Source organism: Podarcis cretensis (assembly GCF_951804945.1).
Source record: "Podarcis cretensis genome assembly, chromosome: 12".
In the NCBI taxonomy this organism is placed as follows: domain Eukaryota; kingdom Metazoa; phylum Chordata; class Lepidosauria; order Squamata; family Lacertidae; genus Podarcis; species Podarcis cretensis.
Window position 1 is genome coordinate 26011113 of NC_137181.1, and position 26266 is coordinate 26037378.

Below are 26266 nucleotides of genomic sequence, written 5' to 3' on the forward strand. Positions count from 1 at the left end.
TTTTGGATTTACCTCTTCCCAAATGATAACCCACACCGTGGTTTCGTTGTTCTTTATATGAGAGAACAAATTTAGCAATAGGAAAGGGCAGCTATATTTGCGCGGCTGTATTTCACCCAAACCCAGTGATTTTGGTGTGCCGTCTAAGTTGTAAAAACAAGTAGGGTATAATTTCCCAAGGAGCTGAAGGAGAAGGAATGTAAATGGTAGGAAGTATGTGTAGTTTGTGAAGCCGCTAAATGCTACGTGACTTCTGGGGTTGTTCCCTTTACTGCCGACCTACAATATTGCTTGCTATTTGTAGCCCACATATTGTTGGTTTGATTTCGTTTCTTTAAAAGTGCTCTATGGCTTTAGAAGCACCTTGCAGGTGCACAGTCTTCTTCCACAGTGATGTAGCTTAGGTTGACACACTGGGCAGCTGACTGGTCAAATATTGTCACATGACTGCTTAATATCTAACTATGGCCAAATATCATTCTAAAAGTTCCAAGGATGCCCCTGTGAAGATGGCAGCTTGCATTTATCTTGATTTCATTATTATTACATTCCTATCCCGCCTTCCTTTCAAGAGAGTACAGGGTGGCTACTGTGTTTTTCGCTCCATAAGACACACTTTTTCCCTCCTAAAAAGTAAGGGGAAATGTTTGTGCATCTTATGGAGCGAATGCAGGTGGGAGGCTCTACTCAGAGCTCCTTTTAAAGAGCGTGTGGAGCGTATGTGCAGTTCTTGGGGGCTTTTCCCTGAGGAGGGAGAAGGGCAGCCCATCAGTCCCTTCTCCCTCCTCAGGAAAAGCCCCCAAGAGCTGCACGCACGCTCCACACGGCTCGTGAAAGGGAGCGCTAAGCCTCCCAGGCTCTGCTCAGCGCTACCTGTAAAGAATATTTTTTTTCTTGCATTCCCCCTCTAAAAACTAGGTGCATCTTATGGAGCGAAAAATATGGTAAATGGTTCTTCCCCCTTCTCCTGTGGATCCTCACAACACCCCTGTGAGGCAGGTTTGGCTGAAAACTTTTGACCGGCCCAAGGTCACCTAGTGAACTTCATGGCTGAGTAAGGATTTGGATCTTGGTACCCCAGATTCTAGTCCAGCACCTTAACCATTACGCCAGACTGGATCACATTACGGTTCCTATCTTCCTCCAAACAGGGAAGTTTTGTTTTCTTTGCCTGTTCGTTCTTTCAGTATAAAATGTGTAATTCTAGAATCGGTGCTTCTGAACAGTCTTTTGTAGCTGTAATGTTCACCTGCCCCTTTTATTACTTCACTATTGTTTCTTGCATGCCACATTATTCCTTGCTACACTGGTTCTTCTGAATTAATAGTCAAGTCGAAGGAAAATGAATGCTAACGGTGCATGCCCTAGCTATCTAGCTTTAGATCACAGAGCTTCAGTTTCTTACAAGGTGTTTCATATTCTGGAAAAGAGCTCATTTTGTTGCTTACTTTACAACTTGTAGAAGTACAAATCACAAATCAGTTTCTCCTTAATATACACAGCGTTTCACATTTGACAGGAATTTCTGAAGCATTTTGAGTGTGTGAGCTGGAAACTTCAACGTATTAATCTCGGAATTAAAGAATTGTAGGGCTGGAAGGGACCCAAAGGGAAATCTACTCCATCCCCTTGTAATATCCCAGACTAGGGCAGAGGGTAGCCAATACAGTTGGACTACCATTCCCATCAGCCCCAGCCACCATGGCCAGTGGTCAAGAATGATGGGAATTGTAGTCCAACAACATCTGAAGGGCACCATGATGGCTGCCTGGGTTTCAATGGCATGCCTCATTGGTTTACATATAAACAGTCAAGGCTCAGGATTTCCAGAGAAAGTTGTTGTCTTTTGTAATCAAGTGGTATATAAATTTGGTTAAATAAAACAAATATTTAAGCACACCAGAGCTGATAGAAATGTAGTGATAGGTCTGTAAAATGAATTGGTTATTTGGTGCATCTGTAGCACAAATATGAATATGATGGAAGACAAGTTGTGTGTTCATACCATAAATTGGTAGAGATTTACCCCCTTGCATATAGAACACAGTGATATGGATGGTTTTGGGGGGGGGTTAATCATATGCTGTTGCTATGGTGACATTATTGAAGAATGGCACATGTGTGGGAGGCCGAAAAAATCTAGACAGCAAGTACTTGTTCTCAGAGTGAATTTTGGATCGTGACTGTTGTAAATAATAACACAGTGTATTTTAGCAAGGATGGGGTTGTGTAATGCATTCTTAAAGATCAGGAATGTCAATTCCTAATTGACCTATTAGCACCTAATGGTATCCATGGAATGGCACTAGCTTCTAGAACAGGATCAGATTGGCTCTTCAGAAACTTCTTCAAAATGGCAGCTTTTTGTGTATTTATAAGTAAGATATGCAGAGCTGAGTTACTGTGGTTGTAAATCAGAAGTACATAGGCAAAACCTCTACAGCAGGGGTAGCAAACCTGTGGCCCTCCAGATGGTGTTAGATTCCAGCTCCCATGAGCCCAATGGTCAACTTCTGGGGAGGCCACAACTTAGAAAAACACCTGCTCCACAGGCACACTGGAGTTGGATCTGGGATTTTTTCCCTTCACGGCACGAGGTTAAAGTGCTGTTGAAACTCTTTCCTCCCATCAGTTCTGCTTTTATAAAGCAGATGGGGAGAAGGTGGCACAAAAACTTTACAAATAAAAAATTGGGTGTGAAATTTCTCTTTGGCCTCCAAGCTGTTCTCCACCCCTCCAGTGTGATGTAGTGGTTAAGAACAGTAGACTCGTAATCTGGTGAAGCGGGTTCGCATCACTGCGCCTCCACATGCAGCTGCTGGGTGACCTTGGGCTAGTCACACTTTGAAGTCTCTCAGCCCCACTCACCTCACAGAGTGTTTGTTGTGGGGGAGGAAGGGAAAGGAGAAATCCACTCCACTTCAAACTCTTCTTCTTCTCCTTCTCCTTCTCCTTCTCCTTCTCCTTCTCCTTTTTTTCTTCCTGGTTTTACTTCTACCACAGAGACAGACAGAGAAGGAGGGAGGGAGGGATTACTGTATTAAAATGCAGTTTTGGAATTGAATGGGAAAGCTTTCAGGAGGGGAAGCTGTCCCCCCCCCCGAAAACCCCCTAAGGTTCAATCATTCATCTCTCTGGATTCCAACCTACATTTTGTTAACATCTTTATAGCAGTGGTAGGTAGCCAAGGTGTGAAGGGCTGGAGCCAGCAGAAGGCTAAGAGCCAACATTAGACCACCCCCTTTTCTTTCTCTCTCTGCCAAGCCCCGCCAGCCACTTTCCCCTTTTGTCTTTCTCCCCTTCTCATTGCCATCCTTACAGAACCCTCTGCTCCCTATTGGAATTAGACTTGCAGGGGGAGTTCCTGTTGGCATCAATGGGAGCAAAGGTACCTTGAGAAGGTGCTCAGGTGAAGATTATATGGAGTTTAAAGGTTAATCCTAGCATTTGGAATGGGTACTCCCGTTCCTTCAATACCTCATATATACCTTTTTTTTGACACCTGTTTTGTGCAAATGTGGAATGCGAAGCTTTCCCCAAGGTTAACTGCTACGTTGTTGTTGTTGTTTGCAGATGTGACTCTGAAGGTCCACGTAAGTGATGCCAGCACACATCAGCCAGTCACCGAAGCCTTTATTGAGATTTTTACCAACCAGATCCCCATTGCCTCTGGAACCTCAGGAGCAGATGGCACTGCCTTCATCAAGTTTCAGTATAAGCTGGGCAGTCAGCTGATCGTTACTGCGACTAAACATGCTTACGTGCCAAACTCTGCACCATGGAAACCAATAAGATTGCCTGGTAAGAGATCTTTATTTTTGTTCTGAGGTAAGATTTTATTTCTAAAGGGGGGGTGCAAAACTGTGGTTGTTTTTTTAAGAACAAAAAAAACCAAAAAACCCTGAATGCTGAAAATCATATTTATCATTTATTTATTTATTTATTTATTTATTCATTCATTCATTCATTCATTCATTCATTCATCATTTATATCCCATCCTTTCTTTCAAAGGAGCCCATGGTGACAAACACATCAATAATACAATATATATATTTTTTCAAGCATTCTAAAAGCACTTAAAATCAGTTATCTCAGGGCTGTCAGGAAAAAGGGGGCCTTTCAGCCATCAAATAAATGCCTAGGCAATGCCTGTTTTTAAATTGAAAGTCAGTGAGACAGGTGCACCTCTCTCAAATTGCAAATTGCCACTGAAAAAGCCCTGTCTTGGGTCAATGCAAATCCAGCAGCCCCTGGTAGCAGCAGCACCAACGAGGCCTCATCTGCCAATTTTAGGGCCCAGGGTGGTTGATATGAATATGATAATAACCTGATGGTTTTCACATGAGAAGAATATGGATGCCCAGTAAGAACAGTGCCTCTCCCCATAATCCTTTAGTTTGACCGTGCTTTCCTTAGCTTGGCTTCAGCGCCAGTGTTTTGTCTTGGATCATAATGAAGCTGAACATGTGAAGCCAGAATGAGGAATCTCTGATTCTCCAGAGGTCGTTGGACTCCAACTCCCATCAGCCCCAGTCAGTATGGCCAATGATCAGGAGTGATGGGAGCTGTAGTCCAGCAACATCTGGAGGGCCCATAGCTGTCAACTTTTCCCTTTTCTTGCGAGGAATCCTATTCAGAGTAAGGGAATTTCCCGTTTAAAAAAAGGGAAACGTTGACAGCTATGGGAGGGTCCCGTCTTGCCTACCCCGGCCCTAGCAAATGGATGGGGGCAGACTATGGTAACTGGCAGTGGGGCAGAGAATTATTTCTGACCAGAGGGGAGAATCACTTCAGCTGATCTTTCTTTGGCTTCTGGATGAGGACGTTCTCGCCCGTTTTTTTATCGATATTTCCTCCATTTTGGAGTTAAAAGGGGCCTCTCTGATATTGGCTGACCTGGCATGCTTGAAAAGAGCAGTCATGCATTAAATAGAGCAGAGGTTCTCAAACTGATAGGTAGCTGTGAAATATAGAACAAAGGAAGCTGCTGTATAATGAGTCAGACCATTGGTCCAACTCACTCAGTGCGGCTACACTGACAGGCAGTACCTCTCCTGGGATTGGGGCAGGAGGCTTTTCCAGCCCTACCTAGAGATGCCAATGATTGTATCTGGGACTCTCTGCATGCAAGGCTTCTGAGCTATGCCTTTCCTACAGGTGAGACATAGGGGCATGTATGAGGCACAGTTGCACCCTTTTCTAGTCAGTGAGTGAACAAGTGCCCTTCTGCTTGCATCAGAAGATGCTGGGGACTCAGTGCAGCCACTGTTGCTGTATTTGAAAAACGATGAACTAAAGAATATTGTTTTTCTTTTCTCATGTCTAATCAAAATTTTGGCAGGGGGAGTGGGAGGGACTCGAGGGTGCCATTAGTGTGCAGGGTAGATTATTCCTTTTATTTCAGCCCATATTTCTTGTATATATGGGTCCTTACAGTGCATTTTTTTTTGCTTTTAGTATTGATTTTGTTTTAATTTTTTGAGGAAAGAACCAGTTTCGCAGAGCTTTTGACAAGTCATTGAAATCTGAACTAGGCTTTTTGTGCGTTTTCAAGAGAAGGCACTCGAAATGAGTGTGTGCTTCTGAAAGGAACGCTTGTTTGGGCATCCTCTGCTGAGTTCATTAGGCATTTTGCCACAAATTGCAGTGAGAAGGAGCTATTATTTTGTCCCCTTATTTGCACTTAGTTCCTCTGATAAATGACCAAATGAGATGAAAAGGGGAGGGCGGGAGAAAAATGTGTGGTGCAAAACCATTCTTCTTTATGATTAATAATAAATTAATGCAGCTTAATGCAAACCACAAGTTTTAAAGTGTGCAAACATTATTATTTTCAAACTGGCTTTTACTTCAGTTCGGATACTGCCAACTGGGACACGGCTTTGAATGGAGGTAAAACAAGACTTTCATAAGCTCAGCTGTGAGCCGTGGTGGGAGAAACCTTGGTGATTAAAGTTCCTCCACTGGGAACCCCAAAAACATTTAAGGGATGGTAGAAGAGCTTGAGGAAACCTAATGACAAAGAGGAAAACTAGGGAGACCTCCCTAACTTTGTGGCCTGGGTTTGGCCCTTAGTGAGAGGATTAACCAGTGATCCTAGAGCAGCACTCTGTCCCCTGACTACATCTGCCGTCAACCCTGACCTTTACCTGTGACAGACGGGGCTGATGGGAGTTGGAGTCCTACAACTTCTGAAGGGCACCAGGTTGAGGAAGGTTGTCCCAGACTGTCCAACAACTAATCCATATAATAATCAGGACAGTAAAGGTAAAGGTAAAGGTAAAGGTACCCCTGGCCATACAGGCCAGTCGTGTCCGACTCTAGGGTTGTGCGCTCATCTCACTTAAGAGGCCGGGAGCCAGCGCTATCCGAAGACACTCCAGGGTCACGTGGCCAGCGTGACGAAGCTGCTCTGGCGAGCCAGCACCAGCACAGCACACGGAAACACCGTTTACCTTCCCGCTATAAAGCGGTACCTATTTATCTACTTGCACTTGGGGGTGCTTTCGAACTGCTAGGTGGGCAGGAGTTGGGACCAAAGACCGCGGGGATTCGAACCGCCGACCATGCGATCGGCAAGTCCTAGGCACTGAGGTTTTACCCACAGCGCCACCCGCGTCCAATCAGGACAGCAGTAGTAGTATATTTATATCCCATTCTTCCTAGGTACTGGGAGGAGGTGGACAGGGAATGAGGTTGAGGAACTGGGAGGACAGAGCTGTGTGATGAACCATGTGGTCTGTTCTGCAACCACTAAACTTGCCTGCTGCCTTCAGGTGTGGTGGATGCTATTCTGTCACCGGTGTTAAAGTAACATTCGCCTGCCTGTCCAGTTGGCTTCTGGGTGCAGAATGAAGCAGACAGCATCTTGTCCTTTGTGCCAGGTGGAAAAATGTTTTGGGGCGGCCCTATTAATCACATTAAGGGAATGGAAATATAAAATATGGGGCTTTTCACTCATGATCGCATTAGTACCCTACACAAGAATAAATGAAAGAAGACAAAGTTGGAACAAATTTACTGCAAAATGGTTTCCATTTGTTTTTGCATAAATAATGCTCTAAATCCAAATACAGAAGCACTTTTCAGCGATTTAGAGTAATTTAAGATCTCTAATAATATACGCAATGTGCCTTAAATATTTTAAAGTATACTATAACCATGCAATGAATTGGTAATGGTGCAATTATGCAGCTGTGCTGTTTATATAAGCTTGTAGTTAATGTGTTGTGTTGTGTTTTTTTTCTTGTTTGTTAAGGTTATTGTGTTAAGATTATTTTGGAAGTAAAAATAAAAAAACAACAGACTTTTTACCAGATGTGTTCTATGGGACATGCTGTTATTTATGAAACTTAATAATATGAGGACAATAAAATGTGATTTTTAATTATTGTATATTAATGTTTACAAATGGCTAATAAACTGTCAAAAAGGAGTCAAAATCTCAGGAACATTCATAGGCTGTGCTTGTTTTGATTTGCTGATTAATTGGGAACTGCACTGGTACATATTCTTCATTTCTTCAAGCTATTTGAATTGCATTGGCTTTAATTCTTACCAATAAAAATTAGGTGCAAAAAAGAAATAAATTATTATATTTCTATCCTTCAGAGCTACCTATTCCATAATTCATTCTCCTTGTAGTACATTATGCCTGATATATGCTTTTAGTATGAGCAAAGAAGTTATTGTGATGGAACAGCTGAAATCTGAGAAGATTCTGATTTATAGTGTGAATTTATTAATGCTTAGCAGAGCATTCTCAAATGTAAATGTGGTTATAGCAGTACTAGAATAAAATCTTTATACATATAACGTTTACATGACTACTGGCGGGTATCTCCTGCTATTTTAAATACAACTAGTAGTTCCCCAACTTCATGAACAATGTTTGGAATTCAGGGAAACTGCTCCTGACTTTTGAAAGATACAGATCGTCTTACAGATTAATACTTAGTGGTATTGACACCAAGCTCCTTTGTTTGCTGGGAAGAAAATCTGTTAAACAACACCTCAGATTTGGAGGGTGTGCTCCCATCTTCTGGAAAAAATGTTTTTCTTTCTTTCTAGATTTGGGTTTACAGGAACTGAAACATTTAATTTGATGCAAAATTTAAATGAACTCTGTTAATTACAGTATTTCCTTAGATTTTGAATTCTGTTCTTATTTTTAGAAAAATTGTGCTGTAACCACTGAATCTGAATTCCAGTACAACTTGCATTTAAGACTGGGTAGGGTGACAGCTCTCCAAATGTTTTTGGACTACAACTTCCATCACCTCTGACCATTGACCATGCTGGCTGGGACTGAAGGGAGCAGAAGCCCAGTAATATCTGGAGCAGGGTTTCCCAAACTTGGGTCTGCAGCTGTTTTTGGATTACAGTTCCCATCATCCAAGACCACTGGTCCTGCCAGCTAGGGATGATGGGAGTTGTAGTTCATAAACAGCTGAAGACCCAAGTTTGGGAGACTCTAGTCTGGAGGACACCAGGAGTTGCTGAGCTAGATCCTTATATAGACCAAATCTGCCATATAGAGGAGACAATGAGACTGTATTTTCCATCGTGTGTTTCAAAAAGTGATCACATGTGGTGTACTGCTTGTGGAATGTCCGTCATTCCTCTCGCTATACATCAGGATTCTTTAATTATTGCTGTCTTAAGTTGATCTTCTACTTGTGGACACATAATGTACAAACTCCTGCATACAAAAGTTGTTGAAGCCAATGCATGTTGATATATTTGGTAGATGCAGTAGTTCAGAAAACAAATGCATTACCCAGATGCATTACCTAAAAAAGGCATTAGTTGGTAAACTTTGAAAGATTGGGGATCTGCAGGAAAGAGTTCTTTCAATATTACTTTATATTGCACTTAACCAATTTCCCTTCCACAGTGTTTTCTTCTCTAAGTCTTGGCCTTCTTCCTGAACGTTCAGCTACTCTAATGGTATATGAAGATGTTGTACAGATAGTCTCAGGATTTCAAGGTATGTGGTGTAAAGGGACCTTCTTTACTTTGTCATAATAGTTTTTACCTGTCTCACAGCTAGAGCTAGGACTTTAGCCTTTTCCCACCTTGACATCCTGATGGTGGCAGGAAGGTGTGTTAGCTGAGCTGAATTAGGTGATTCTAGAGAGCCAGTAGAAGCCTCTACTGCCCTTACCTAATAATTTCTTATGCCTGGCTCCTAGGATGCAAGTCACGTGAACAACTCATCCCTTTAAAAACAGATATTTGCTCTTTATAAAGCAAGTTTTAAGTTGTGCATCTCCCAAGATGGAATTGAACACCCTGAGGTTTTCATAGTAGGTGACAAATAATACAGATAAATTGCAGGAGATTGGGTTGCTTGATTAATGACATATGCATAATCTGCATATGAATAAAGCAAACTCTCTGAGAAAAAAAGCCGACTTTATTAGTGGTTTTGGATTACGCATGCACATTTCACAGCTGTAAATTCTTTAAAGTTGACAGTTGCTGTCTGTAGCAATTGTAGTTTTGTGATGGTGCTGACAATTCTGTCTTAAAAGAGATCCCACAATTCCTTGAGGGAAAGGAACCATGGCAGTGGAACCGGTTTACGTCTGTACTGCTGTTATGGCCTGAAGCCACAGCCCAACACCTTGTACATCCTGTATTGAAGGAGCCAAAACTGTGCTTCTGCTCCACAGCATGAATTGTCTAAGCTGCAGCTGAGGATTCTTGGAGAGGTTTCTTTTCTTTTGCAATGAGTCGTCTGAGATAATAAAATTATTCTGCGTTATTCTGCTGCTTTTGTTTTTGTTGTGGATATTCATCCATATGCAAAGCAGCACAGGCAGAGATTTATGACTGAGCAGAGCTATCCCTGAGGTAGAGCAAATATCACTACGTACTGTACAACATGGGGGAGCTATGCATGCTCCAGCGTTTCTCATAGTTAACTTCGCTAATATGCAAAAATAAAAAATGCTACCTTCAATTTGCCTTCGACTCCTTTAAAAGGGGACCTCTTGCTATTTGAGAAATTTTGGGTTACCAGCTACCTTTGCCACCTCCTGACAAAAGGGACGGTGAGTGCCAGGGAGGGGCTCAGGGGCTCAGGTGCCCTGATAGGGATCCCAGATTTAGCAGCTGTCTGTGGTTTGTGCTCGCATTGTGCTTCAGAAAGCTGCTATAATTGTTCCAATACATTGCTGTTGTTCTAAGTGAAAAGTGTTTATTATTTATTTTACTTTATTATTACATATATATTTCACCTTTCCTCCAAGGAGCTCAATACGGCATACAAAGTTCTCCCCCCTCTCCGTTTTACCCTCACAACATTTTGCCCTTACCTGGGAGTAAGCCCCATTGAACACAGTGAGGCTTTATTTTGACTAGGCGTAAGTTTGTACTGCAAGCTCTGGTTCTGAGTACATAACTGGATATGAATTTATTTTTATTGGGGGCAGAAAGCACTTAGTCATCTTAGTGGTCACTTGTGGCATTTGTAGCTCTCCCCATAGCATAAATTTCTCTGAGTGGCTTACAAATAAATAGGTAAGAAAAAAGAATAGGTAAGAGAGCAATTTGAATACAAATAAGACAAAGAATCAAAAACATCATAAATAGCAATGAAAACAAAATTCACCAGGCACCCTAAGTCAAGTCAACAGATTTTAAAACTGAAAGGCCCAGACTACATTGAATATTTGAAAGGCCTGAATGAACAGAAAGGTCTTCACTTGGAGCTGAAAAGACTGCTAAGTTTAGGGTTGCCATGTGTCCTCCTTTTCCAGGACACATCCTCTTTTTCAGGAGTAAAATTTGAGACAAATTGCATTTATTTGCTTTGAATGGCTGTCATAGTGCCCTCTTTTTTGCTCTTCAAAATATGGAAACACTAGATGACACCAGTTGTACCTCCCTGGGAAGGTTGTTCCATAATTAGGGTGCCACTACTAAAAAGGCTCTGTCCCTGGTGATTCCCAGTCCCTGGTGATTTTAATATTTTGTTGGAAGCCGCCCAGAGTGGCTGAGGAAACCCAGCCAGATGGGCGGGGTATAAATAATAATTATTATTATTATTATTTCATTCTGGGGAAGCATTCAGTTACAAAACTAGTGTAAATGACAGAAAGCTGTTGGAAGTAAAACTTATCTTTTGAGTAGGCATTAAAATTATGATTCCTTAACTCATTTTTACACAGATTTAAAGCTAGATGTATTGAATGAGGACCCCAAAGCAATATAGCTGGTCACCCTAGAACCACATACCATAGCTTGTAATAAGGAGTTAATCCTTGATTGGCGGGGGGTTTTTTTGTTTTTTTTAAGTACACTCCATGTATTGAAAAAGAAGCTCTTGGGAATACAGTAACAGCTGTTTTAAATCTTCATTTGCATGTTATGCAAAAGCTTGCAGATGGGGCCTGGCTGTGTTTGCTGCAAAGCTTTGTTAATGGTACAAATTTGTGGAGAAGTGCTTTTGGCTTCAGAAGCAGATACCTAATGGGACCTGAAATGATAAATACTACATGAAGCTGTCTCTAATCCTTCCAAGACTCCAAACCCTCCAATCCCATTAAGTGGCTTTGAACAAAAGTTCATTGTTGGTTGAGAGTTCAAGGAAAGCATAAATCATTAGAAGACGGCTTCCCCTATAGGGGATTTCCACAGGGGTGGAGGCTTGGTATATGACGGGCAGATTGTTTGAACTCTTCAACAGAATCAAGCCAAGTTGCTCTAGACCTGGAGGATGGAGGTTTGAGGTGATAAGTCTTTTCTTGACACCAGAGCCAGCAAAGACTCCTGCACTCCTGGCTTTCTGGAACTACTGCTTTGCTTCAGTGACTATAAAGTAGCAGGAATTTAATGAACGAGGGCCATTCAGAAACCTAGGGAGGACCATAATGGTTTCTCTGGGCATGATTCCACCCCAGAACTGCCTTCAAGTTGAGAGATGCTGCAGGCCAGTGGTGCAATGGCTTCCCTGTGTTCACATTCCCTCAAGAGGCATCCTCCTGGGGCCTCAATGCCAGTGGTGGGTGGGGTCATAGGCAACATTGGGTGGACCATAGGCTGTACTTAAGCCAGTGTGGTGTAGTGGTTAAGAGCGGTAGTCTCCTAATCTGGGGAACCGGGTTCGCATCTCCGCTCCTCCACATGCAGCTGCTGGGTGACCTTGGGCCAGTCACACTTCTGTGAAGTCTCTCAGCCCCACTCACCTCACAGAGTGTTTGTTGTGGGGGAGGAAGGGAAAGGAGAATGTTAGCCGCTTTGAGACTCCTGAAGGGGAGTGAAAGGCGGGATATCAAATCCAAACTCTTCTTCTTTCAAAAGTCAAAGATTTCTGCATACATACACACATGCATGCAGCCCTCACGTAACTCCCTCCTGCATTATTGCAGTTTAGTGACATGTTCTAGCTGAACATGGAGCAGGGTCTGCAAGTGGCCTTTGTAAGGAGTTTAACTTCTTACAGCAGGATGGTAAATGTAAGTGAAGGCACAGACACAGAGAGAAAGCAAGTGAACACCTGGAGAACAAATGAGCCCCCCTACACATGGCACTGTGGTCTAAACCACTGAGCCTCTTGGGCTTGCTGATCAGAAGGTCAGCAGTTCGAATCCCCGCAACAGGGTGAGCTCCCATTGTTCTGTCCCAGCTTTTGCCAACCTAGTAGTTCAAAAGCACGCCAGTGCTAGTAGATAAATAGGTACTGCTGCGGTGGGAAGGGAAATGGCATTTCTGTATGCTCTGATTTCTGTCACGGTGTTCCATTGCGCCAGAAGCAGTTTAGTCCTGCTGGCCACATGACCCGGAAAGCTGTCTGTGGACAAACGCCGGCTCCCTCAGCCTGAAAGCGAGATGAGTGCCACAACCCCATAGTTGCCTTTGACTCGACTTAACCGTCCAGGGGTCCTTTACCTTTTTTACCTTATACTACTTTAGTAGTCATGGCTTCCCCCCCACCAAAGAATTCTGGGACCTGAAGTTTGTCAAGGGTGCTGAGAGTTGTTAGGAGAGCTCTGTGTTCATCACATATCTACAATTCCCATAAAGGTTTAACAGTCCTCCTTTCCAGGAAACACTGGGAATGGCAGTTCTGTGTTTTAACTGTACTGTGCAAATGTACATTGAATTGCATTGCCCTGTCACATTACTTCTGTGTGCCTGATCGTTTGCTCACGTTCAGGATTTACATGTACTAAAACAATTAGCCGTTTCCTGCTGCAGATAACTTTAGACAGCAATCTTAGGCACATTTAACAGTGAATGCAATGGAACTTGCTTCTGAGAAGGTATACATAGGACTGCACCGTTAAAGGTACGTTTTGACTTTGAAGAGGGATGATGGCTTCCTTTTAGATGAAATAGCCAAACATCCTAGCTGAATTAACCATTGGGATCTTGTATCACTTATTGCTTGCTTAATTTTTGAATGCTAATTGCTGCTGGCGTTGTTTGCTTTCACTGGAATCCATTAAATTAAGCAAACCATGAATGCTGGCTATCTCCCATAGATATCATAAATGTAATCCTGTGGGGAATATGGGGAATATCATGGCTTTGCTACTAAAGTTATAATTGCATTTATAGAAAATTTGCTTCATGTAGATTCATTTGCTTAGTTGCTCTGTTCCTTTGCTTATTGCTAGGTGCACGGATCCAGCCCAAAGTTCATTTTCAAAGGAGAGCCTTGAAACTGCCAGAGAATACCAGCTTTAGCGACCTCACAGCATTTCTTACTTCAGCTAGTTCACCTTGGGAAGTGGATAGTTTTCCTTATTTACAAGGATATGATGGCAATGGAACTGGTAAACTTTTGTTCTTGTGATTATTAAAGCATGTTTTAAGTTCTATCGGACTAGTTTAGTTCGAGTATTACCAGAATAGTACCAATTCTGTGTAGCCACTAGTACTGTTATTTACTGCCTGTGTTAACTTTTTTCCTGATTTATTTATTTTTTTTAAAAAAGGATAACCCAACCCCCAAAATCATTTGTAGCTGTCCTATGAGACTTGTGACCCACCAAACTGAAGTCAATCCTCCAGGGACTCTGCTGTTCTGCTTCATGGGTCACAGACTGTGCAGGCCTGATTTATGGCCTTTTAAAGTGCAAAGGATAAAAATAAAACCCTACATTTAATTTATACTTGGTCAGAATGGCCTGTTCCCCTTCCCTTCCTCAAGGCTGTCTGCATCTAGTTCTCTGCATCAATATTGAAATGATAGGGCACCTAGCAGGCACTCCTGCCATTGCAGAAATAAGGGGTCTTGTCCTAAGAGAGCTTGAGGCTCATAGGGAAAGCTGGACAGTGTCCCACCAAGAAGCTAAGTCAGGAATGCAAGGCACCCAAAGTACCTACAGGACCTTGGAGAGCTCCCAGGGTCCTGCTGAGCTAGCATTGCAAGCTGATGTCTCAGCAAGCATCTAGCACAGCCTTTCTCAACCTGTGGGTCCCCAGATGTTGTTGAACTACAACTCCCATCACCCCTAGCTAGCAAGGCCCAAGTTCAGGGATGGTGGGAGTTGTAGTCCAACAACATATGGGGAGAACTGCTGATCTAGCAACAACAAATTTCTTATAAGTAGTCTGGACCTGTCATGCGGTACACCCCACCATCCCAAATGAACTGACTGGCTTTTACCATATTCTGCAGCCCTTGGATCCTGATAGGCTGGGGAGACGGGTGCCATGTCTCAGTCAGGGGGGTCTGGAAGACAGTCCTAACTGTTCTTTCCCCAAGGCCAGAGCTGAAGCTTCATCATCCTCTGAACCCCCCTGTGTTGCAGTGCATGGTCTCTGGGTTGTGGATCATGGCAGGGTGAAGGGATGCAGCTGAATGGGGAAACTGACAGGTCATTCATATGTGTGTGAAAGTACTTTCAATTCACACCTTGGATTTATTTGCTAAATGTCCACATGCAGAGAAAGCATCGCCACCGCAGGATGACAGGAACAACAATTGCTTGTCATGGTCATCCTTCACTTGCCACTTTCTTTGTCACCAGCAAGCTGTCGGTGTATGGGATGGACAGAGCAAGACAATGTAATCAGTGGTGCTTTCATCTGAGAGGCATGTGGCCAAACTCTTAAGCAATTTGAAACAAGGAAGTTAAAACCTCTGTAGGATTGTAATGTTGAATTGGAATGAGCTGAAGGCCAAACTGTACATTAGTTAATGATGTGATTAGCAATCACGTTGTAGCTTTCTAAAATAAAAGTAAAAATTGGGTATTGTGGGGATGGTAGTCATCAGCCATATGGATAGGGGTGTTTAAGCCTTCCATCTCCAGCTGCAATCATGAAGCCAGTTTGAGTTTTCCCCCCTCTAATGTCACATGGGAAGAGGGGGATTTTTACCAAGAACTAGCCCTTTTTATTTTTTAAAAAACCTCATTGTGATTGTTAATCACGCCATTAACGCCATGTTCATTTTGGCTCTGCCACTGCCTGTAACTGGCCTCATATGCTTTAGATTTTGCAAAGTGGTGTCCAGGTCATGCCACTCTTAGGTAGCAAGAAGCTGTTTCGTTAATAAAAAATAGTGGGTGTTCATATAATCATTCTATGTATTAATTGGCTTTGAAAGTTATATTTTATGCATTTTCATACTGTTGTTCGTTTGCTTACAGGAAATAACACTAGGTATGATCTTACTCCTGTCACTGCAGTTAGTGTTCACTTACTCAGAAGCGATGGGACTCCAGTTCCAGTGAATGGACCCATCTATGTAACAGTGCCTCTCCCTACAACCAACAACTTGAAGCATAGCACCCATGTGCCCGCTTGGAGGTTTGACCAAAAATTTGGTAAGGAGCCTTTTGTCACTAATCCTCAGTTTTCAAACACTTCATTAGATAATTCACAACCTCAGATTGGAACACAGCTGAAGTGTAATGAGAGGCAATTATTCATGATGGTTCAAGAATGATTTGTTGTTGCTTGATTATGAGAATTCTCCTTTGCGGTTCTTATTTTACAGTTTGGGGTAGAATTTTTATGGGAGCCTCCTATTTAAGTGAGACTTAGTATTTTGTGTTTCACAAAGCCAAGTGTGACACTGCCTTTATTGTTGTTTGCCAGTTGGATTTTGGCTGTCTTTTAGTTTAATTCCAGGATGTAGAATCCATTAATTCAAGGGCCCATTTACTTCAGTTTTCATTTACGATTCAAGATTGCCATTTTTACTTCTGTGAAGGGAGACAGAAAATTGACTCATGCTTGCCTGGTTTATTTCCTGCAAGTAGCAGTCCACCTTTTCCTGTATCCTGTTTAAAAGGTTGGCACATACATTTGCAAATGATTGCGAGGAAAGAGGCTTTCTGAATTAGATCATTAAGTCACAGTGGCCAGGCACTTAAATCTCTCGCTCTTCTGGTTATCTGCTTTATATATTGCTCCCTGCTGAGTATTTTTAAAAAATGGTACATGTGCAGCTGTAAATAGTATGCAGTTGGTAAGCTGAATGAAGGGAATTTCCTCATCTGGTATTTAAACATCTGTTTCAGCATATACGGATAGAACAGTCCTTGGCAAATTTAGCCATATTCACATTAATTTAGGGCAGTGGTGGCTAACCTCAGTACCAGTAATACTGGACTTCAGTACCCATCATCCCTGACCATTGACCATACTGGCAGACGCTCATGGGAGTAGAAGTCCAACACCTAGAGAGTCACCATCCCTGGTTTGGGGCCTTTGTTTCCAATGGCATGGGGACACTTTTTATTTTATCGTGATAAATTTATTAAATATGACAATAGTTATGAGTAATATTCTTAATAACAGCAGTAATAATAATGAGCAGCATCTTTGCTATGAATAAAATTATTTTATTTCAAGAATTAGGACATAAAATTCAATACTTGTAATTTTTAGAAAATTTTATGAAGCTGATTTTTCAGTTTGCAGACAAAACAGTACATATACACAGAAGTAAACAAAGTACCATATCAGATATACTGTTAAATTACCAATGTTGATAAACAGGGGGAGGGATTTCCTAATATAATATCCTGCTTAGCATTCCAAAATCATCTTCAAATTTCTTAACCCTTAAAATCTTCCTTGTCCAACACTCATGGACTGCATAACTGTATTTAACGTCACAAGATTGCAGAGTTTCATGTACAATTCTCTTAAATGTGCCAGCTCACATCTCCACCCCAATTTCTTGCCAAGCTGTTTTCTTCCCCTGTGCTTTATCGACTTATCAGCAATGACTGAAAACATCCATTCGGCCAAGCCTTGACTTTACCTGCCTGACATGTGACATCTTATATGTCATATGTGACATCACGATTAGGGCAGGTGGGTGTAACTTGGCAAAAACGGCCTCCCAGGCCAATTGGAGAGACTTGGTGGGTATAATTGAGCCCATGTGCCAGAGGTTCCTCACCTCTAAAGAGGAAGGACAACTTGTCGGACCACTTAAGTCCAGAGTCTGAAATCAGCTGACTTCATCATTGACATGCAGTGGCACATATCACTAGGGATGCTGTGCTCAGAAAGTGTCATGTGTTGTAACCCAGTGTAGGAAGATCCACTGAAATCAATAGCTCTTTCTTCCACACAAATGTCCTTAGAACTGTTATATTAAAGCAAGAAATAATAATAAATCACGCTGATCGTTTACTTTGCAATTATCCATTTATATGCCATATTACTCCAGGCAAGAATGAAGTATTGCAAACAAAACTTAACTGCCTTGGATGCAAAGCATACTAAATTAAAGGAGTGGCACCTTTTGAATAATTGATAAAATTAAACAGCCTAATTGTGCCCTAGAGACATTTCGAAGTTTATTCCGCGAGCTGGAGATACACTCCATGTCTTAATCTGCAGCAGTTGCCTCTACTGGAGATGACAGGCAGAGAGATGCATTAGTGGGATGTACTGTCACGCCTTTGAAGGAAGCCCTCAATTTTTTGGATCTAAAGTAAGCATACATCCATTAGCCTGTGATGTTAATGTACAGGTGGAGATAGAATGGTAGCCTGCCAGATTTCCCGCGACTCGATGACATTCACCGACTTGTAGCGCAATGCGAATTATTTCTGATGTTTGTTAGAAGTCCATCAGTGGCCTTTTGACTTGTTCCCTTTCCTCTTCCTGCTCAAGCAGCTTTGCCAATGTTTGCTGTGCCTTGTATGCAAACAGGCCAAGGACAATGGGTTGCTCCTGGATTGCTCCTTGTGCCTCACCCTGAATACATTTTATGCCAACATCATTAGGAGTCCCACCAGACTGCTGTCGCTTTTGGCAGGTGTGTTCTGCAACACAATAATAGAGCTTTAGTGGTTTGATTTATACTGGGCCGTCCACACATCATTCTGCCTCATTTAGATGTTCTGCGACACTTCACCAATGTTGTTGCATTGCCATTGTCTGGAGAGGTGCTCTCGCACAACAGCACAACTATAGTGGAGCAACCCACCCACTTCCCCAGAACATTTGCAATATTAAAAAGTTACAGGATTTCAGCAGGACATTTTGAGACATGCATCGCTTGTGTGTCCGCTCCAAAAATTTTGCAGGCAATTAACAGTATCAGAAGTAGCATTTATTGGCTTTGTCTCCGCAAAAAAGCTCGCAAATGCCTCACAGCTGTGAGTTTTGGGCTGGGTTGCCATCAGTATGCTGATGACACCCAACTCTATCTGTTGATGGGTGGCCATCCTGACTCGGCCCCAGACACACTGGCAAGATGTCTGGAAGCTGTGGCTGGATGGTTACGTGGGAGCCGGTTGAAGTTAAATCCTTCGAAGACAGAGGTCCTCTGGCTGGGGCGGGACGATATGGGATTGAGGGAGCAACTCCCATCTCTTGCGGGGGTGCAATTAGTGCCAGCACCGTCCGTTAAGAGTTTGGATGTAATCTTCGATACCTCCCTCTCTATGGAGGCGCAGATTACAGCTATAACAAAGGCGGCATTTTTTCATCTCTGCCAAGCTAAGCAGTTGGCCCCTTATCTCTCTCGCCCTGACCTAGTCACTGTGATCCATGCGACGGTCACCTCCAGACTGGATTATTGTAACTCGCTCTACGTGGGGCTGCCCTTGAGACTGACCCAGAAACTCCAGCGGGTGCAGAATGCCGCGCCGAGACTCCTTATGGGGTCTTCGCTGCGAGATCACATTCATCCAGTACTATACCAGTTGCACTGGCTCCCGGTGGAGTACAGGATCAGGTTTAAGGTGTTGGTTTTAACCTTTAAAGCCCTATACGGCTTAGGACCCTAATACCTACGGGACCGCCTCTCCTGGTATGCCCCACAGAGAAACCTACGGTCTGCAAACAATAACATCCTCAAGGTCCCAGGCCTCAGAGAGGTTAGGCTGGCCTCAGCTAGAGCCAGGGCCTTCTCGGCTGCGGCTCCAATCTGGTGGAACGCTCTGTCACAAGAGACAAGGGCCCTGCGGGACCTGACATCTTTCCGCAGGGCCTGCAAGACAGAGCTGTTCCACCAGGCCTTTAGTCAGGGCGCAGCCTGACTCCCTCCTCTGGCAACCTGCACAGAATTTTGCTTAATCGGTTGCCATTAATTTGATTTTAATTAATTTTTATAATGAAATATTTTTAGAATGTGTGATTATTTGATTGTTTGATTATTTGATTATTGTTAGCCGTCCTGAGCCCGGCTTCGGCTGGGGAGGGCAGGATATAAATAAAATTTATTATTTATTATTATTATTATTATTATTATTATTATTATTATTGTCTGCATGATAGGAAAGGGAATTTGCGTGCTTTGTTCTTGTGTGCTCTTTCCTTTTCAGTTTCCGTGAGATGCAGCTTCTTGTGTACCATTCTTGGCTCACATCCTCCTTTTCCTGAACACTTAGCCGACATCCTGGACCATAACCGTGTTTTTAGCTCTATTTCATGCAAAATAGACCACTGTGACCCCCTCCTGAGTAAATCTAAACCAAGCGCCAGTTAATCCAAAAGTAATTGTGATGGATCGTTTGCATGCCAAGGTGCTGCTCACCGGCTTAGTGTACTGAAGGTGCTTACCTGCACCGCTTTGGGATAAAGAGTTTGGAGGTGATCCTCAGAAAATGCCTGACATATTTTGAGTCAATGCGCACAGTTGGCCCTTCAGGACTGACTGTGCAATACCTACAAACGTCAGGCATTGCTTTCCCCAGAGATTTTCACCAGGAAAGATTGGAGATGAGCCTCATGTTTTCATACTTCCTCTTCCTGTGGTGAGGAGAGTGGAGCCCACTGGATTTAAAAGAGGAGTAAACTGAATGAACAAATATAAATTGAATGAATAAATGCCAAACAAATACATTTTATATTGTTGGATCTAAAATTTGGCAAAGGTAGCATGTGGTGTACATGTTGTTGTTGTTTAGTTGCTTTTCTCACAGAGTGACCCAAAGCAGCTTAAGTTAAAACCAATTAAGAACAATAATAAAAGCGCAGCTACAAGACAGGACTACAACTCCAGTCTCAGTAAAAGAGGCCACAGCAGTACCCTTCAAATGAAGGGCCAGGATCAGATAGTTTTCTTTTCTTTTTCAAAGTGTTACTGTTTGCGATGGGCACAACTCATCCTGCTTTTGCCTTTGGTAAACAGGCTTTGGAAGATTCTGTATTGGTTGGAAAAAATACCTGCAAAGCTTGTTTGATCAGCTTTGGGGACAAAAGGAATATTTGGGGAGGTAGTAGAAAAGCCCTGCCTCTCCCAAAATGCTTTTCATTTGTTTCCATTTGTCCCCAGCCTCAAAATCCTCAGATGTGTACACCTACTCAGTGGTGAATGTGTTCAGGTTTAAGGTACACAAATGTATACAGAAGTGTGCAAATGAACAGCAGAACTGTGGTAAAAGACCACAGCGGCATACAAAACACATCTTAAGAAATTATCTTTCATCCATACAAGTCGTACCTCGGAAGTCAAACAGAATTCATTTCGGAAGTCCATTCGACTTCCAAAACATTTGGAAACTAAAGCTCCTGCAGGCAATCGGAAGTTGCAGAAGCCCCATCAGACGTTCGGCTTCCAAAAATAGTTTGCAAACCAGAACAATCACTTCTGGGTGTGCGGCGTTCGGGAGCCAAAACATTCAAGAACTAAGCTGTTTGAAAACCAACGTATGACTGTAGTCACTGTAGCCAAGCCGTTTATTGTTGTGCCTACCGAAACAACATTGTTAACAACATCAGATTGCTTGTTATATAAGTATTGTTTTCAAGCTACAGAGGGGAAGTTGAGCCGCTGCAAAGTTCACAGCTCATGCTGTTTTTTATTTGGCAGTTGCTGATAACTTGCTTTGGACATCCTTTTCTGCCTTAAGAGAATATCATTGTTAAGTGCTTCTTTCTGAAATAAAAAAGAGACTATCCTGCCCAAGGATTATATGTTTTAACCATTTCCAAAGAGTGAGGTATTCCCTGGTTGCTATAGAAATGAACCCCCCCCCCAATAGTTTTAAATCAGTTGCAGCAACTACATAATGCAATGGAGGCAAATATAATTGCATGATAGCAGACATGCTATGGTGTAGAGAGGAAAAGATCTGCTGCTGTGTTGAATGCTTTGCATTCTGTTTAGGTTTTACTGGAAAGGAGCAATTAAAAGCTAAGGGTGCAGACATGTTGGTTTAATTTTCTGAAGTGCAGGTGTAAAAGCCAAAGTTGCATACAGCACTTGCAGCTAAACCTCCTCCTATAGACACAGCAGTCCAGTTTGCACATCACAGTAAACCATAGTTAATGGTTTGACATCAATGTACCTAAGAGGGTTCTTTTGCTCCTTTCCACATGCTGAGAAGAAACAAACTGCAGTCCCTGGCTTAGCGTTATGTCTTTTCGTCGTAGTTTGTTCTGCTTCAAGTAAACCATGATCTGTAGCTGATGTTTGTTCTTGATTTTTTTATTGTGGTTTCTTGTAGCACAGTCTCTGAGTCTGATATAACACTAAGTAGGGGATTGTGGCTTTTTTCCCCCTTGTAAGAGCAGAGAGAGACAAAACAGACAGGTGTGATCATAGTAAAGCATAGTTAGATGTATGGTTTAGCATTATGAGGATTCAGTGCTGATGTCATATCAAACCATGGTTAAAGAACCTTATATGTGGTTTAGTGTGTAGTTTGAGCTGATATACACTGGTTTATGATTGACTGGCAAACTATAATTGGAAGCCATGAGTTAGCGCAAACCATGGTTGAGCTGAGCCAGAGACTGCAGACAGCCACCAAAAAGAAAACAGCCTTGGAGAGACTGTTGCTGTAGGTAAAATAAGGCAAGTCTATGCTGCATTGGGATTGAAGCCTACAAGGAACAGATCCCCATTTTCAGTGAAACTTCAGTAGGTCTCTGGCAACAGCTCTCAAGGGTTTCAGGCAGAAATCTTTCCTTAAAAGTCTTAATTTTGCTTTATATGCATATACAAGGATCTCCCCGCTGTAAAAACAAAGCCTTCTCCTCCCTGGTGCCCTCCGGGTTTTGTGGACAACATCATCCTTGTCCATTGACCATGCTGTCTGAGGCTGATGTGAGTTGTAGTCTAAAACACCTGGAGGCACCAGGTTGGAGGAGGTTGGTGTTTTCATACAAATTAGTTCAGGTACACCTGAGTGATGGGTATAAGCTTTGGAAGCTGCCTTGCTACCAGGCCAAACTACTCACTTGTCAATTCTGCTACAGTGGTACCTCGGGTTAAGAACTTAATTTGTTCTGGAGGTCCGTTCTTAACCTGAAACTGTTCTTAACCTGAAGCACCACTTTAGCTAATGGGGCCTCTCACTGCCGCCACGCAATTTCTGTTCTCATCCTGAAGCAAAGTTCTTAACCCGAGGTACTATTTCTGGGTTAGTGGAGTCTGTAACCTGAAGTGTCTGTAACCCAAGGTACCACTATAATATTGCCTGCTCTGGCAGCCACGGACTGATCCCTTGCTACCTGATCTTTTTGACAGCCGGGTTTGAATTCGGGCCCTTCTGTATGCAAAGCATGTCCCTTTCCACTGAGCTATGGTCACGCCCTGCCCATGATTTGCATTTATGGCCTCTGCCAGGCAAATCAGATGATCTCCCAGGAGGCTGCCTTCCTTTATAGGTTTCGCTTCTAATCAAAACAGTGTGAATTGTGAACTGGGGTGGTGGCTGTGATGTGGTGTCTGAACGCTAACCGTGAAGAGTTGCACCTGAAAAAGAATCTTTTGCATTTATATTTTCTTTTCTTTTTTTCACCAGAGAAGGAAGCAGTATAGTCTATGCCAACCGTGAAGCAGTAATTTGCAGTATAATGTATAATGTCCCTGGAGTTCTTCCTTCGTAGTTTCCCCCCCACCCCCGGAAAAAAAAAAAGCATTTAGGGAGCAAAAACAATGGAAAGCTACCTGTGTGCATAATTCGCCCTCCCTCTTCCTTCAGATGTAATTAGAATTGCTAAGTGCAGGGAAGAGCTGTGTTCTTTTGTTCAGTATTAGACAGGTAATTTAAACATACAACGGAAATGCAGACTTAAAATGACAGCGGTAACAAAGGAGGGGGAAAATGAAAAGTTCAACTTGGATTTTAGTAATGAATCAAGCAGTAATCCTTTGCGGGGAGGGATTTCTTTTCCTGCACTTAGCAAAAATCATATAGATTGCATGTCAGAACAAGTGTACATGTGTGATTTTTAATTTGGTTATCCTAAAGCACGCAAAGTAGGGAAGCCCATCGATACGTTGTAGAGCATCTGAAGTATACCCATCATTCAGCCCGTACACTGAGGTCCAGCTCCGAGTGCCTTCTGGCAGTTCCCTCCCTGCAAGTAGTGAGGTTATAGGGAACCAAGCAGAGGGCCTTCTTGGTAGTGGTGCCCACCCTGTGGAACGTCCTCCCATCAGAAGTCAAGGAAATAAACAACTATCTGATTTTTAGAAGACATCTGAAGGCAGCCCTATTTAGGGAAGTTTTTAATGTTTGATGTTGTATCGTGTTTTTAATATTCTGTTGGGAGCCACCCAGAGTGGCTGGGAAACCCAGCCAGATGGGCGGGGTATAAATAATTTGTTGTTGTTGTTGTTGCAGATGTTCAGACCCCAGCATCTCCAGGTAGGGCTGGAGGTCTGCTGCTGGTCCATGTAGACAGTGCTGAGCTAGATGGATCTATTAAGAACATAAGGAGAGCTTGCTAGATCAGGCCAATCATAGATCATCCTATTCTCACAGGGGCTGAACGGATTCCTGTGGGATTTCAACAAGCAGAACATGAGCACAAGGGCAGGCTCCATTCCTGTGTCTTCCAGCAAATGGCATTCAGAAGCTCTGCTGCCTCCAAACTCTGGAGGCAGAACATCTTCTTCTTCTTTGGCGATCATTCGTAGCCGAGTAAGATTGTCTTCCATAAACACAGTTTTAACAGTGAGTCCGTAAGTGACTGTGGAGGCCAATTCTGGATCCACACGTCCTTCCACTGTGGGTACATAGGTTTCCGGATGGGAGTTGATCACGGTGCAGGTTTGCTAAGCGTGCCTTCCTCTTAGTACATTTCTCCCTTTCGTCCCGAGTTTGAGCATCAACAAAGTCCATGACACTTTGGGTAAAGGCTGTTCTCCCATTGGAGTGCGTGCAGGCCAGTGTTTCCCAGTTGTCGCTGTTTATACTACATTTTTAAAGATTTGCCTTGAGAGAGTCTTTAAACCACTTTTGTTGACCACCAGCATTACGCTTTCCATTTTTAAGTTCAGAGTAGAGTAGTAGCTTTCGAAGACGATAATCAGGCATCCGCACAACATGACCAGTCCAACAAAGTTGATGTTGAAGAATCATTGCTTTGACGCTGGTGATCTTTGCTACTTGCAATACACTGGCATGAGTTTGCCTGTCTTCCCAAGTGATGTGTAAAAGTGATGTGAGGCAGAGCATAGCCATCATGACTAGTAGCCACTGATAGCCCTTCCTCCATGACTTGGTACAAGGCAGCTTCCTATGTTTGTTGTTTGCCAAGCCATGATATTTGTGCTATGAAAAGGGTAGCAGGCTGAAGATAAAATGGTTCATCTGGCTGGAAGCCTTTAGGAAAAAATAGTCAGTGAAAGGCAGGAGTAATGAAAGTATGATCTCAGACTATATATGCTTATTTCTTCTGTTGCCTGGTAACTTCAGAACAATGGTCGGAGCCCCCTATGTAATACAGGAGCAGGGGGGTGCAGGGGGAGAACCTTTAGGGCTGAACTGTTGCCACTGTTGTAATTGCCTAGGAGGAACTTCTGAAGTGTTTTATGTTCTCCACTGATAGCTTTCTACTCTAAACAAACCCCCTATATTTTTTATATATTTTTTTATTTTTTTAGGACAGCTTTCTCGGGCTGATTGATGGCAAGGCATTGTTCTGCCTGGTTTGAGGATAAATGTTTTAACTCTTCATGGGGAAGGTAATTTGCCCGCATTGGAGGAATTCTCCATGCTAAACTTCTTCCTTTTAAAAAATGTAATTAAAAGATGAAAGAAAAGTTGACCATAATGTTAATCCCTATAAGGTGGGGATATAACTTTGAAGTGGAGAGTTAACGTTCGAAGTGCTGCGTGCTAGATCGTTCTGTTTTTGTTCCCTCCGTACCTGTGTGTGTTTCCTAGAAACGTTGTGCAGGCTACCACCAAGTGGAGCAGGAGGTGGACAAAAATGAATTCTAACAGCTGCCCACACATACATGTGGAGGAATATCTGGCCTAGGCCCCCTAAATCTATACCACGGTTGGAGAACCTATGGCTCTCCAAATGCTTTTGGGCTACATCTCCTATATTTCCTGAACATTGGCCATTGGCAGCATTGAAAAGACTACGGTTTCCTCACCCCTGGTCCTACTCTGACTTAGCTGTAGCTCCCAAAGATATTTCCCCAATCCTGCTAAATGTGTACCTTTGAAATGGAGATGTCAAAAATTAAACTTTGGAACTTCTTCATGCAAAGTGTGCTCTGCTGTTGAGCCTGTTCTGTAAATCACAGAAGAGTAGGATTTGAACTTGTGCATGCAGAGAACATTGGATTTCCAGGCTGTTAACTTCCCCCTCCCACAGCCATCACCTTGCATGCCTTAATAAAAGTGGACATCTTCTCTAGCTGCCAGTATGGGAGAAGGTGAGATAATCTGTGGTCCCAGGAGCAGAAACTGAAGACTGTGGGTTGTATTTAGCCAACTTTTGCTCAGAATAGACCCATTAAAATTAATGGGCCTAACTTAGTCATATTCATTCATTTTAATGTGTCTACTCTAAGACTTTAACTTGGATGCCATCCAATTATCTCAACTATACCACAGCAGCTAAATGCCCATGATAGTG

The 26266-nt window shown here is 42.8% G+C and overlaps 1 protein-coding gene across 3 annotated transcripts in view; it reads left to right on the forward strand.

Annotated features, from left to right (window-relative positions):
* Positions 1 to 26266, forward strand: part of FAM171A1 (family with sequence similarity 171 member A1) — a 73908-nt gene that overhangs the window by 34461 nt on the left and 13181 nt on the right. Inside the window, exons 2-5 of one of the 3 annotated variants that reach the window (XM_079948300.1) lie at positions 3574 to 3801; positions 8898 to 8990; positions 13630 to 13788; positions 15613 to 15789. In XM_079948300.1, coding sequence (XP_079804426.1) covers positions 3574 to 3801; positions 8898 to 8990; positions 13630 to 13788; positions 15613 to 15789 — 657 coding nt within the window. Of the gene's footprint in view, positions 1 to 3573; positions 3829 to 8897; positions 8991 to 13629; positions 13789 to 15612; positions 15790 to 26266 lie in introns of those variants that run through there. The other 2 variants (XM_079948299.1, XM_079948301.1) reach the window with 2 other exon arrangements.